Source organism: Natator depressus, chromosome 5, assembly GCF_965152275.1.
Source record: "Natator depressus isolate rNatDep1 chromosome 5, rNatDep2.hap1, whole genome shotgun sequence".
In the NCBI taxonomy this organism is placed as follows: domain Eukaryota; kingdom Metazoa; phylum Chordata; order Testudines; family Cheloniidae; genus Natator; species Natator depressus.
Genome location: NC_134238.1, coordinates 60,306,516 through 60,322,116, shown reverse-complemented (window position 1 = coordinate 60,322,116; position 15,601 = coordinate 60,306,516). Strand labels below are relative to the sequence as shown.

General features: G+C 43.1%; 1 protein-coding gene across 3 annotated transcripts in view; it reads right to left on the bottom strand.

Annotated features, from left to right (window-relative positions):
* Window positions 1-3,934: 3,934 nt before the first annotated feature.
* The window catches only part of ARSK (arylsulfatase family member K), a 61,534-nt gene continuing 49,867 nt past the window's right edge, over window positions 3,935-15,601 (bottom strand). Inside the window, exons 7-9 of one of the 3 annotated variants that reach the window (XM_074952860.1) lie at window positions 13,596-13,820; window positions 12,768-13,049; window positions 3,935-8,759 (exon numbers count right to left, since the gene is read on the bottom strand). In XM_074952860.1, coding sequence (XP_074808961.1) covers window positions 12,769-13,049; window positions 13,596-13,820 — 506 coding nt within the window. In that variant the 3' untranslated portion in view covers window positions 3,935-8,759; window position 12,768. Of the gene's footprint in view, window positions 8,760-12,226; window positions 13,050-13,595; window positions 13,821-15,601 lie in introns of those variants that run through there. The other 2 variants (XM_074952859.1, XM_074952861.1) reach the window with 2 other exon arrangements.

Sequence of the window (15,601 nt, the reverse complement as noted above, 5' to 3'; positions counted from 1 at the left end):
AGACTGAGCACTGAGTCCCACTGGGTAGATAGAAAGATTAACCTAAATAATCTATACAGAAGCTCCTGGAACCCCATAAGATTGGGTCCCTAATCCATGAATTTTTGGAACTCATTTGCAAAACTTTTCTTAAACATTACATGAATATATTGTCTCATACTATAGAATTAGAATTTATAATCCCTGTTCCACGGTGAGATATCTTTTATAATGTTACTTAATTAAAACTATCTTTAGATAAGTTTTTTCCTCAAAAAGTATTTTATCCAAAAAATCTGATTTAAATAAAAAAATCCAATTTTTAATTTTTTAAAAAAATCATTGATTTTTATCCACCCTGCTTGCTATGCATTTATACATTGGAGCCTTGATTTTAGTTGAGGTTTCTAGCTGCTACTGCAATACAAGTAACCAGTAATAATAATAGATCCTGCCAGACAAGTTCCCTCTGTGCCATTTAAAACTGGATTAGTTCCTTCCTAGAAAATGACATTTAAACATGGTTCTCCCTAGAAAAGTGCTTACATTTTGAAAACAGTGTCGATGGAGCCCAGCTGTTAAAAAGAATTCTGAGGAACCACATTGCGGCAAGCATTGTCTATACTAGGTAACATAGTTTCTGTTGGAAAGGGGTATTAACTATGGGTGAAGTTGAACCAGTGCTGTAAAGTGTAAACAATTTAACTATGAGGGTAGGGTGGACTAAATCATGTTCAGCACAACTTCACCAATCATGACTGAGCCTTGAAATTCTGCCACCTTACTGGCAATTACAGGCCAGTAAGCCTAACTTCAGTACCAGGCAAATTGTTTGAAACTATAGTAAAAACAAAATTATCAGACACATAGATAAACATGATATGTTGCGGGAGAGTCAACATGCCTTTTGTATAGGAAAATTCTGGCTCATCAATCTATTAGAATTCTTTGAGAGTCAACAAGCATGTGGACAAGGGTGATCCAGTCGATGTAGTATATTGAACTTTCAGAATGCCTTTGACAAGGTCCCTGACCAAAGGCTGTTAAACAAAGTACAGTAGGCAGTCATTGGCTGTGTTCCCTCGAAGGTGCGCTCACGAGGCCATCAAGGGATGCACATCAGGTGCGCACACAGGTGAGCATGGAGAATGTGGAGGGTGGGGGCAGTGGGGTGAGGTGATGGGCGTTTGGGGGAGCTTGGGGCATGCAGGGCTGGGGGGAGAGAGATGCCTCTCTCCCCCATCCCCAGCTCCGGCCGCGGCTGCAATGGGGACAGGAGAGATGCACTTCTCCCCTGTCCCTAGCTCCAGCCGGGGCTGCGGCCGGGACGGGAGAGATGCTTCTCTCCCCCAGCTCCAGCTGGGGATGTGGCGGGGATGGGAGAGATGGCTCTCTTCGTCAGCCCCAGCCTTGGGGTCATGGAGGGGAGAGGTGTGAGTGTGTGTCTCACACACACACATGCTGTCACACACACATACACTGTCTCTGTGTCTCACATGTATATACACACACAGTCTTTCATACTCAGCTTCCAACACATACTTGTTGTTACTTCATGATACTTCCTGCAATGCACATATGTTCTCTGTAATTTTATTCTTTCAAAGTGCTATTTTATTTTTTTGACTTGTCTATGCATTTCATAATTTTTATTACTCTTATGCTTAAATTTAATTCTTTGAGTAGTGAGTTCTAAAATGCCCAACCTGTCCTGGCTGGAGTCATTATCCCTAGGGTAACTTTTAAATATATATCTAGGTTTTTGGTTTCTACTGGTGATGCACATCCACACATTACCTTGATATTGGTGCACATAACAAAATTCATTCCACACATAGGTGGAAAAAGTTAAAGGGAACATTGGTCATGGGATAAGAGGGAAGGGCCACCCACGGATCAGTAACTGGTTAAAAGATAGGAAACAAAGGGTAGGAATAAATGGTCAGTTTTCACAATGGAAAGAGGTAAATAGGGTCCCCCAAGGATGTGTGCTGTTCAACATATTCATAAGTGATCAGTAAAAAGGCGTGAACAGTGAGATACCAGATGATGCCAAATGACTCAAGATAGTAAGTCCAAATCTGACTGCAGAGAGTTACAAAAGGTCTCACTAATCTGGGTGAGAAAATGGCAGGTTAAATGCAATGTCGATAAGTGCAAAGTAATGTATGTTGGAAAATATACTCCCAACTATCCATACAAAATGATGGGGTCTAAATTAGTTGTTACCACTCAAGAAAGAGCTCTTGGAATCATTCTGGATAGTTCTCTGGAAACATCTGCTCACTGTGCAGTGGCAGTCAAAAAACTAACAGAATGTTAGGAAGTATTAAGAAAGGGATAGATTATAAGACAGGCAAATATCATAATGCCACTATATAAATTCATGGTATGCCCACACCTTGAGTACTGCTTGCAGTTCTGGTTATCCCATCCAAATAAATAAATAAATAAATAAATAAAATAAAAATTAGAATTGGAAAAGGTGCAGAGAAGGGTACAGAAAATGATTAGAAGTGGAGAACAGCTTCCATATGAGGAGAGATTAAAAAGATTGGGGCTGTTCATCTTAGAAAAGAGAGGACTAAGGGGGGATGTGGTAGAGCAGTGGTTCCCAAGCTAGGGGCGCCACTTGCTCAGGGAAAGCCCCTGGCGGGTCGGGCCTGTTTGTTTATCTGCCGCGTCTGCAGGTTCAGCCGATCGCTGCTGCCACTGGCCGTGGTTCATCGCTCCAGGCCAATGGGGGCTGCGAGAAGGGTGGCCAGCATGTCCCTCGGCCCACGCCACTTCCTTCAGTCCCAATTGGCCGAGAATGGTGAACCGTGGCCACTGGGTGCTGTGATCAGCCAAACCTGCAGACGAGGCAGGTAAACAAACTGGCCCAGCCCACCAGGGGCTTTCCCTGAACAAGCGGCGCTCCTAGTTTGGGAACCACTATGGTAGAGGTCTATAAAATCATGAATGGTGTGTAGAAAGTAAGTAGGAAAGTGTTATTTACCCCCTCACATAACAAGAACTAGGGATCATCCAATGAAATTAATAGGCAGTAGGTTTAAAACAAAGATAAGGGGGTACTATTTCACATGATGCAGTTTACTTGTGGAACTCACTGCCATAGGATGTTGTGAAGGCCAAATGTATAACAGGGTTAAAAAACAACTAGACAAATTCATGGAGGATAGGTCCATCAATGGCTATTAGCAAGATGGTAAGGGATGCAACCTCATGCTCTGGGGTGGCCCTAAACCTCTAACTACCAGAAGCAGGGACTGGATGACAGGGGATGAATCATTTGATAAATTACCTTGTTCTATTAATTCCCTCTGAAGCATCTGGCACCAGCCAGTGTCAGGAGATAGGGGTACTGGCTAGATGGACCATTAGTCTTAGCCAGTATGGTTGTTTTTTATGTTCACCTGGTGGATTGATATGCCCGTGGATCCAAGGACAGAATTTGTCCTTTACTATTTCCTTAAATTCCATGTGTTGCAAAGTTCATTTGACTTGGACTGCAAGAATAGTAGTGCGGATGTTTAACATTGATGTGAAAATAGTGTACAGGTTATATAGCATACACTATTAAATTAACCACTTTTGAAGTTAAATTGGTTTAACTTTGTACAAGCAGAGTTTATGCTGGGTATCTGGTGTAAGGAGAGAGGGAGTATTAAAGTGCTTCCTTTTTCTCCTCCCAGTGCTTCAGAAAGAAGGCTCAGACCCAAAGGAGATTAAATAATTTATTTATGGAAGCCAACATATTTGCTTTTGCATTTCGTTTTAACAAATACTTTGATTTCTTAAAATGTTACAAGAGAAGAAACACCAAACTAGATACGCAACCTTAGTTTTAGAATAAGTATGTGGTAAAGGAAGACACTATACTTATAAACTACAAGATGTGTTTTGGTTTTTTTTACATAGCATTTGGTTGATAACATACAAGTATAGAGATTACAGGACATTAAACCAGTGATTGGTGTTGTTCATTTTTTGTGTGTGTAAGTTTTTTTATAGAGAAAAACACAAAATTGTAGCTCTGCTGCATATAATTTCTTTTGACTCACTTTTTGGGTTGCTGTCTTATCCTTGAGAGCTTGAAAGAAGAGATGTTACTGGGCCATAGGACAGGTGGACATGCCAGGATAAGCAAATGCAGGCCCTGAAATGTCTGTACTACCAGAGAAGCACAATGTTTAAAGCAAGAGAGTTGGTGCCAAGGGGTTACCTTCCAGAAACAGGAGAGTCAGCCCCTCAGTTGCTTTCTACAGAGTTGGAGAGAGAACTCCATTTGACTCTCCTCCCAAAGAACCAGTTGACCAAAAGCCTCCAGCTTCTTAGGGGGTGTCCCCCCTCAATTACCTGTCCCTGAAATCATTTGGCTACTGAAAGTCTTGGGTGGGAATACAAGCAAAGGTTCCTATTCAGAGGGAGAGGAGATTCTAGCCTCCCTCGTACTAGAAGGTGAGGGAAGACTAAGAATTGATCAACACAAGGACTTGTTCAACCCAGTGAGTGATCTGCCTGCCTTACAATGGGATGCCACAATTGTGAGTAATATGTGCACTTCTCAAAGCTAGTTAATAAAGCCCCAGGAGGTGAGTTAAGAGCTGGTCTGTGTATACAGAGCCAAGAGAAGGCTTACATGGAGCAGAAAGGGTATGCCAGCACCACAGTGCTCCCAACAAAGGTCAGGCCTGCAACTTACCTGTAACTTCAAGTTCACCTTCCTTTGCTCATTCCAAAAGTGATCCAGTGCACAGGGCAGTGTGTACATTCCATCTGCCTGAAACTGATGGGTAGACACTGGGGGTGTACCCCCATTACTTTTATATTATTTTTGAGGCATATTGATTATAATTAGTTACTAGAGGGAATGTGATTATTTCAGGGAGGGTCTGATTATTGTTGTAAGATTAAGGTGTTCATTTATTTATCTGTTCCCCTTGATCTTCCTTCCTTTTCATCCTAATTTCTGTCCTTACTCCTTTAGCACTATCCCTCCCCCTAAGTAGTGTTTGTTCCTTCTTAAAACTGCTTGGCCCTTATTTCTTTATTAAAGAAACAAGAACATCAGGATGCTGGGCACTAGGATGGCAAGAGAGGGCAAGTTGCTCAACTTTAGTAATTTTTTTGGACTCATTTGTGGGGTTGCCACAGTCAAGGGGAAGTGCATAGTTTTGCTGTCCCAGGAATAACCCAACAGGCACATTATGACTCTGAGGCCTGGTCTACAGTACGCAGTTATTTTGGAATTAGCCGCGTTAATTCGAAATAAAACGGATTCCGTCCACACGACCAAACCATTTTTTTCGATTTAAAGGGCTCTTTACTCCGATTTCTGTACTCCACCTCGGCAAGTGGAGTAGCACTAAAATTGATGTTGCAGTTCTGGGCTACAGGTACTGTGGATGCAATTCAACGTTATTGGCCTCTGGGAGCTATCCCAGAATGCTCCCTTGTGACTGCTCTGGACAACACTCTCAACTCCGATGCACTAGCCAGGTAGGCAGTAAAAGCCCCGGGAACTTTTGAATTTCATTTCCTGTTTGGTCACCATCAGCACAGTCCACCATTGCAAGAGACCATGCAGTCCCAGATTCGCAGATGAGCTCCAGCATAGTCCGAATGGGAGGTACTGGATCTCATCACATGTTGGGGAGACAAATCTGTTATGGGAGAACTATGTTCCAAAAAAAGAAACGCAAATACATATGCTAAAGTCTCCAGGGCCATGACGGAAAGAGGCTACTCCAGGGACACAGAGCAGTGTTGTACAAAAATCAAGGTGCTCAGGCAAATGTACCAAAAAGCCAGGAAGGCAAACGGGTGGTCTGGGTCACAATTATGTGGGGTGACATCACCACTACCTCACCACTGTCCGTGGACACCTGCAAGGGGGGAGTTGCACGGAGCGAGGAGGATGAGTTATTGGAGGACGAAGAGGAGGAGGAGGAGGACAATGCACAGGCGGCAAGTGGGCAATCCGGTTTCCCCCCACAGCCAGGAACTATTCTTAATGCTGGACCCAATAACCTCCCCCGACTCCCAATGTGGGCTCCCGGACCATGACCCTGCAGAAGGCACTTCTGGTGAGTGAGAGCCTGTTCAGAGCCACATGGTGGGGAATGGGGGGAAACCCAGCCACGCTGGGCTGTTCGTGTTTAGTTTAAAGGGCTCATCCCTGCTCAGAGCCTCATCAGAGCCACACGGTGTGTGTGTGGGAGGGTGTTATATGAAGCGATCATCCCAGAGAGCCTGCAGGACCCTCCTTTTATATGGCAAACCCACCAGGCATTGCTTGCTATGGGAAAGGGGGCCTGGCAGTTTGAAATCATTGAAATGAATGCGGAAGAAGCAGAACCCCACGTGCCCATAGGGTTTACCATGGCTGCCTGCAAGCTGAATTCTGTTGCGTGGCTGTGTGTGATGGCTTACTCACACCAAAGTGGCAGGCACTTCAGTATGAGGCAAAATGCGACTTTGTACAGAAAGAACATGTGCTGTGTACTATGAATTGCCTGTTTCACTGAGAAAGTGTCCCCTTCATTCTCTAAAATGTATCTTTTAAAATACTACCCTCCCTTTTTCTCCTCCCGCAGGTGCAAATGTTTCAACGTGGCCCCTATCTACTCCGTCCCAGAGGCTGGTCCAGATTAGAAGGTGAAAAAAACAAACTCGGGACGACATGTTTGCCGAGCTCATGCAGTCCTCCCGCACTGATAGGGACCAGCTGAATGCATAGAGGCAAACAATTGCGGAGTCCTGTAAAGCATTAAATGAACACGAAGAGAGGAGGGATGCGCACGATGAGAGCAGGCAGGATGCTATGGTCAAGCTCATGGGGGAGCAAATGGACATGCTCCGCTGTATGGTGGATCTAATGCGGGAAAGGCAGCAAGACCACAGACTGCTGCTGCAGCCCCTGTATAATCGCCCTCCCTCCTCCTCAAGTTCCATAGCCTCCTCACCCAGACGCCCAAGAACACGGGGGTGGGGGGTGGGGAGGCAGTTACGGGGACCCACACACTGAACCCCAGAGGATTGCACAAGCAGCAGAAAGCTGGCATATCCATAATTTTGATTTGGTTTCTGGACTTGTCCTTCCCTCCTCCTCCACCCCTCTCCCTCAGTACCCCCCCTTCCCCGATCTACCTTCTGATTTCTCTCAATGTGTTGTGCACCAAATAATAAAGAACAGTTTTTAAACAATTGTGACTTTATTTCCTTTCATATACATAGGGGGCGGGTAACTTCAAGAGAAACAAACACAACTGTCATACCATACCCTGGCCAGTCATGAAACTGGCTTTCAAAGCTTCTCTGATGTGCACCGTGCCCTGCTGCGCTCTTCTAATCACCCTGTTGTCTGGCTGTGCGAAATTGGTGGCCAGGCGAGTTGTCTCAACCTTCCACCCCACCATAAAGATCTCCCCCTTACTCTCACAGATATTGTGGAGCACATAACAAGCAGCAATTACAATTGGAATACTGGTTGTGCTCAGATCTAAGCGAGTCAGTAAACTGCGCCAGCGTGCTTTCCAACGTCCAAAAGCACATTCTACCACCATTCTGCACTTGCTCAGCCTATAGTTGAACTGCTCCTTACTACTGTCCAGGGTGCCTGTGTACGGCTTCATGAGCCATGGCATTAAGGGTTAGGCTGGGTCCCCGAGGATAACTATAGGCATGTCAACATCCCCAACAGTAATTTTCTGGTCTGGGAAGTAAGTCCCTTCCTGCAGCTGTTCAAACAGACCAGAGTTCCTGAAGATGTGAGCATCATGCACCTTTCCCGGGCATTCCACATTGATGTCGGTGAAACGTCCCTTGTGATCCACCAGTGCTTGCAGCACCATGGAAAAGTACCCCTTGCGGTTTATGTACTGGTTACCCTGGTGTTCCGGGCCAAGATAGGGATATGAGTTCCGTCTATCGCCCCGCTGCAGTTAGGGAACCCCAGCACAGTAAAGCCATCCACAATGGTCTGCATATTTCCCAAAGTCACTACCCTTGATAGCAGCTGGTCAAAGATTGTGTTGGTTACTTGCAGCACAGCAGACCCCTACAATAGATTTGCCCACTCCAAACTGATTCCTGACTGACCGGTAGCTGTCAGGCATTGCAAGCTTCCACAGGGCTATTGCCACTCGCTTCTCAACTGTGAGGGCTGCTCTCATTTTGGTGTCTTTGCACTTCAGGGCAGGTGACAGCAAGTCACAAAGTTCCATGAAAGTGGCCCTACGCATATGAAAGTTTTGCAGCCACTGGGAATCATCCCATACCTGCAACACTATGTGGTCCCACCAGTCTGTGATTGTTTCCCGGGCCCAGAATCAGCGTTCCACAGCATGAACCTGGTCCAATGCCACCATGATCTCCCAATCGCCACATGCCGTGCTTCTAGGAACGTCTGTGTCCATGTCCTCATCACTATCATAATCGCGCTGTCGTCGCTTCCTCGCCCAGTTTTGCAGGTACTGCACATATTGCTGGATAATGTGCGAGGTATTTACAATGGTCAAAACTGCAGCAGAGATCTGAGCGGTCTCCATGCTTGCTGCGCTATGGCACCTGCACCGGTAATCCTGGAAAAAGGGCGCGAAACGTAGGAGAGCAGAGTGGCAGCAGAAGAGGTGCTGTTCGGTTCACGATAGCCAAAAAAAGGTGGAAAATGGTTGTCTTCTGTAGCTTTCACGGAGGAGGGAGCCCAGGACAGACAACATGGAAAAGCTTGGTAGCGTGGCAAGAGTGGGAGAGCAGAGTTGGCGACGGAAGCTGTGCTGCTCGGTTCAGAATGGTGAAGCGGTCGACGAGGAAGAGAAAGAGTAGATACTTATAGAGATTACATAGAAAGACGAGAGGAAATGCGAGGTGGAGTCATAGTACCAGGAGAGAAGCGGTGCAGCTTCGTCTGCTGAAAGCAGTATGGCGTCTGCACACCAAAAAGGCGCGAAACAATTGTCTGCCTTAGCTTTCACAGTGGGAGGAGCGACTGACAACACACACCCTGAAACACTCGTGAGAATGTTTTTGCCCCATCACGCACTGGGAGCTTAACCCAGAATTCCAATGGGTGGCAGGGACTGCGGGAACTGTGGGAAAGCTACCTACAGTGCACCGCTCCGACATTCGATGCTAGCCTCGGTACTGTGGACGCACTACGCCGAATTCACGCGCTTTAGTGGGGACACACAAGACCGAATGTATAAAATCGCTTCTGAAAATTTGAATAGAATAATTTTGAAATAATTTTGTACTGTAGACATACCCTCAGTCACAGTTTGCCTCCCAGTTTCCTCTTCCTCCACAGAGGAAGTACCTTGTATTAGGCCTATGGTAGCCAGCACACTGAGGATTGGTATTCCCAACCCCATCCTATTGTCCCTCTCCTGCTGTGCCCAGTCCTGCTCAATTACATGGAGATGACGCAGCCCTGAAAAGGCTCCTCTTTGCTGCTACCTATGATCCAGGAAGCTGGTGCAAGAGAGTAAACGGAGTGCCTTATTCCCTCATGTAGCACACAATGTGCCACAGACTGGTCCCCTCTGTGAGCAGAACGCCTACCCACAACTACATTTTGAAGCAGGCTCACCAGCTTTGAAAGGTACTGCTGTGTCCACACAGTCTTCAGATTACATAATTTTCCCTTCTCTATAATTTCTTTAAATGGTACATAATGAGATACCACTGGAATAAAGGCTTGTGATCATTCTTATTTTGGAATGTACTGTACAGTATACCGCCCTTTTCCAGATCTTTGAACGCTGTAATTCCCTTTGCTCTTGAAGTCTTGAGAAGTCCTACACATTCATGTGTGAATATTTTTCTCAAGTCATATAGCCAGTTTCCAATATATTCCTCAGATCCGATCCCTTTTCTGTTTTGTAGTTTTGCTGACAGTGATTTCATCACCATTTGAACCTTGTACTCATTTTTAACAAGAATCATAACTTACACTGCACTGCTCAGATTCATTTGCACTATTAATGTAAAATCTTTGATTCAGAATAAAAACTGAGGGGGAAATACTAATGGTATGTGTAAGATCAGCTTTAACATATTATGGAAGCAAAATCACGATATACTATAGTTTAAAATACCACACTTAAAACATCTAGTAAATCAGTCTATCAATTCAGTTATTGAATAGGTGTACAATGTTTAATCTCAGAAAGCAGATGGTATTTTCATGTTTATCTTTGCCAGTTTAATTTTACTGTTGAAATGTTTATTATGGATTCCTATTCGAGAGCTCTTAAATTTGAAGCATAATGTGATCTTGAATAGTTACTATAGCAGCTGCATGTACATTAGCTTAAAGAATAAGGTGCACTTTGAAATGCTCATGTAATTATGTATTTCATTAAAAAAACAGAGTAGGTTAGAGTTGCCAGTCAATTTTCCTACCTACGCTCCATTTCTTTGTAAGACTGATTATTTTCTGTAAGGTCTACTAGAAGTGATTTAAAAATATTGACATTTTCAAAGTTAATCTTTTCTTTGGGATTCCCATTGCAGCACATCTCCTTCCTTTTATCTTTTAGTCCCTGATTCTGCAATCAGATGCATACAGGTGTAAGTGTCCACTTGCATGGAGAATTGGTACCTTAGACTGTAAGATTTCCTGGCAGACTGTCTATTTTATACAGTGCACAGCTTACAGTTGATAGTTAATGAATAGGTCTACTCACAAACACTGGTTTTCGTGCTTTGTAGTTTCCTACACATATAGAGAAAAATTGGTGTTTATATTTGCTATTTGTTGCTCTGCAATTTATATGCAAAGTTTGCATACTGGATAGGAGGCCCCAGAAACAGAAGTTGAAAACTGGCCATCAAAGTTCATTAGGAGAGGAAAGAGAACCAGAGGTCTCTAATTTGTGTGTGTGTGTGTGTGTGTGTGTGTGTGTGTGTGTGTATACACATACATATTTAGAGAGAGAGAGAGAGTCTGACAGTGCCCCACATAAGGCTTTATGGAAATATGCTTATGAATGTATATATGACATAACTGGAATATGTTTTATGCTACATATGCCATGTAACATATCTCTGTGAAGGTTATGATCTACTGAATCTATTCGTCCTATTTGTATGTATGTGTCATTATTGTATTTGAAGTTATGCATATTGACTGTATACTTGTTTGATTTTAAATAACCTTAGTAAGGCATTTGGTCAACTTCTTTAGAAAGGAATTTGCAAGTTAAATGCCCAGTCAAGAAGCACTTAACGCACAATGGATTTGGAAGGCTCCAATCCACATAAGAAGTCTTCCTGGAGACATTCAAGATAGCAGGTGGGCGATGGCTGCTGCCTATAAAAACTGAGTCATGCATGGACATGTGACTCCAAAACTCCATTTTGTAGCTGGATTCTACACAGGGGGAGGGAAGGGCATCCACCCACAAGAGAAAGTCTATTTAAACCCCAGGGAGACCCCTCCATTTTGTCTTCAGCTGGCTAAAGAGATAGCCTCTCCACCCCTAAGGATACCTGAAAGAAACTGGAACAAAGCACAGTAACTACAGGGGGTGTGAGTGATTGTTGGACCCAGACTAGGTGACTAGTTTGCAAAAGGAAGCTTACTAGGTGTGGTTTTTATCTGTATTCAGTTTTCTTACTGTATTAGACATAGACTTGCGTGTTCTATTTTATTTTGCTTGGTAATTCACTTTGTTCTGTCTGTTACTACTTGGAACCACTTAAATCCTACTTTCTGTATTTAATAAAATCATTTTTTACTTATTAACCCAGAGAATGTATTAATACCTGGGGGCGGGCAAACAGCTCTGCATATCTCTCTATCAGTGTTATAGAGGGTCAACAATTTATGAGTTTACCCTGTATAATAAAATGGATTTATTTGGGGTTTGGACCCCATTGGGAGTTGGGCATCTGAGTTAAAGACAGGAACACTTCTTAAGCTGCTTTCAGTTTAAGCCTACAACTGTTAGGGGATGTGGTTCAGACCTGGGTCTGGGTTTGCAGCAGGCTAGCGGGTCTGGCTCAAACCAGGCTGGGCGCTGAAGTCCCAAGCTGGGAGGGCAGGGAAAGCAGGGGCAGAAGTAGCCTTGGCACATCAGTTAGCAGCCTCAACGGGGTTACTGTGATCCAACCCGTCATAAACAGTGAGTGAGTTAGTTGTCTATTCAAGTACCTACCATAGCCTCAGAATTTTTGTTCAGACCAACACTAGTTATTATCCTTTTTTGATGCTCTACATCCTCTCTTCTGTGTGTGTGGGACGATTGGGTTGGGGAATCTTTTTCATTACTATTTTAAAATCTATTGGGATGCTAGGATATTTCACTATGATCTGTATCCCACTGGATCAAATCCTGAGGTATTCAGTTTTTAATTAGTCCTTACACATGCAAAATCTGCTTTGCATTTTATTGCTTAAATATTAATTGGCTAATACATTCGGTATTTTCTTAATACACAGTATTTTATAGAAAGCAATTTTTATATATGTGTATTTCCTTCCCATGATTCTTAAAAGTTGATTAACCCCCACAGATATTAAATTTTACATGATGGGAGCTAGGTTTGGTATCATGGTCAGTTATATAACAAACATTTAACTTGCTAACAAGGATATAAAAGCTTGTGCAAGCTTTATTTTCATGGATTGCTATTTTAAATTAGCAAACAAACTGTGATGTTATGAACTATATAGTGTTGCAATTACAACTGCATATTTTCATTTCCTGAGTGCGTTCATTGCGCTCATTTAATAAAAATTGTTACTATAAGGGCACTCAATAATCCCTTGTTGCACTTACTTTATTCATTAGTGTTCATTTGGAGCCACCTGTGAATTGCATCTTTATACTTTCTTGGTTCTTTTAACCAGTCCTGATGCCATCTGAGATTAGCTATAACGTTGGAATAATTCTGTCCCAAACTTTGTTTCCAGTTGATAAATTGCTTCTTGTTGTACTTGTGCACAGAGGCAGAGATTCTTGGATAGTTTACTATGGAGCGAAGTTTTTTGTCCAAGAAATGTGTGACTTCTGGAAATGTTGTAGCTATGTTTGTTAGTTCATCTGGATCAGCAGACAGATCTATAACAAACAAAAACCAGTTAAGCGCAATTTGCCAAGATATGATTTGGTAAAAACAGAACCATTAAAAATATCTATAAAAAGAAAAGGAGTACTTGTGGCACCTTAGAGACTAACAAATTTATTAGATCAGGAAAGGTGAGCTATTACCAGCAGGAGAGCAGGGGGAAGGGGGTGGGGGGGGGACCGCTACTGTTCTTGTAAAGTGCTGGAAATGGCCCACCTTGATTATCACTACAAAAGGTTCCCCCCTCCACCCCCCCGCTCTCCTGCTGGTAATAGCTCACCTTTCCTGATCACTCTTGTTACAGTCTGTATGGTAACATCCATTGTTTCATGTTCTCTGTGTATATAAAATGTCCCCACTATATTTTCCACTGTATGCATCCGATGAAGTGAGCTGTAGCTCACGAAAGCTTATGCTCTAATAAATTTGTTAGTCTCTAAGGTGCCACAAGTACTCCTTTTTTTTTTTACGGATACAGACTAACACAGCTGCTACTCTGAAACCTAAAAATATCTAGTGAAGAAACGTGGTTAGTATACCAAAGAGCTGAGAAGGTACTGAATGCCCATCTGAATATGCTATATATTTCCATTTGTCAGTTCGAAGCATATAGGTGGAAGAATTCACATTACATCCATGGAATTCACTCAGGACCCATGGGGGGTGCAGCCTTCTGGATGAGACGTCATCTTCTGCCATTTCAGCCAACAATGGTATCAAGGAATATCCACTGAGATTCTGCGGGATAGGAATTCTAGCTATATCTGAACAAAGATATAAACATAGTTAAGCCTTCTTTTAATTAACTCTAGTAATGATAATGAACGTTATATCAAAACACTAAATTATCAGTTATCTGAACAGTGACCATACTAGTGTGTTAAATTATGCCCTCTAATTATGCTTCCTGTTAGGAAACAGAAACACAGAGGTTCACTAAAAAGAACATTATTGAGGCATAAAACAACAAAGCAAGGAAATTCTAAAATATGGTTGTCACATCAATGTGAATTCCACCTTAGAGGGCCCGTATTGCAGTTCATGTCATGCTCTTTTGTCTTTGTACGTCTGAGGTGATATCCACCAACACTCTGGTCCCTTTATGCCATATGAAAAGACCAGAGCAACGTAAAGGGGCCCTAAAAACTCCATATGGGATTGGGGGAGGATTCACTTGGCCCGGCACTGCATTAATATTATTTAGCTTTTATATCGTGCTTTTCAGCAGTAAATTAAATTATTTACAAAGGGTCAGTATCACTACTCCCATTTTACAGATGACAAAACTGAGGCACAGAGAGCTGAAGTGACTCACCCAAGGTCACCCATCTCCTTGCAATCCCATGCTGGAAGTTGGGTGGGGAGCAAAAGGGGTCTCTCAAGAGTAGGGCCACAGCTTTGACTCAGGAACCTCTTAGTGCCAACTGACAAGGGGCACACAGGGGTTACAGGATCTCCTCCCTCTGGTATTTACATTATAGGTCAGCAAAACAGTGTAATGCAAGATCTTGAATAAAAGTCGGTGTCACTCAGTATCATTGTGAAATGTATGTACAGATACTATGTAAGGAGTTGTGTGTATACATATATATGGAAAATGTCTTCTTAAAGTCTGTGGCTAGGGACTGGTCACCAGCAAAGATGAAAAACAGGCTTCCTGTCTGAGAGGAGATGTTTATCCATCTGTTTACATGTAAATTAAGTACTGTCTGATTCACAGTGGGTTTCCTATCACCAGTCTGAACTGAATACAAATGAAGAATTGTGGGGATTTGAGAAAGAAACTAACAGGAAGAGAAAAAATGGGGTGGAAGAACCCTATCCAGAGCTGTTCTTCAAACATTTCCCTGAGTATTTTGGTAGGGACAAAGGAGATGCCTGGGCACAATTTACTGAGGAAGAAAAAGGACAGCAGTTTTGCTTCATGAAAAAGGGTCTCAACCAGACTTGGTTGAAAACACTGGAGAGAACTTTAGGTGAGACAAGCGTCTTTAGACAAGAAATTAATCTGTTAGTTATACACTCTGCAGGGTGTTATAATTTTGTTTAATATGTTATTTGTTTCTAATTCTCTTACTCACTATCACTTGAATCTCTGTTTTTTTTTTATAATAGATATATTTATAGTGAAAACAAGAATAAGTTTAAGTGCTGTGGTATCAACCGAAGTGGTGATCCAGGGTTGCATGTTACAAGATGATGTGTACTGTTCCTTTGGGAGCTGTGAGCCTGGTAATTCTGTGAGTGAGTATTCAGTGGATTAAGGGCCTTGATACTGAGAGGAGTGCTCTGAAACTAAGTGGTTGGTGTGTGCCTATCACTACCTGCACAGAGAAAGTAAGGCCTGCAGAGACCTGGAAGTCAGTGCTTGTGCTGCCAGAGGCTGCTGGTTTCAGCAGGCACAGACAAGACTGCTTCACACTAAGGGCAAGTAGTAGTTAGGTGCCTCAGAGTCATAACCCTGGGAAGCAACATAACAGCACATGGTGCAAAAGAGATTCTGGGCAGGGTGCAGTCCAGGTCGGCTGCCATAACTCAGGCTTCC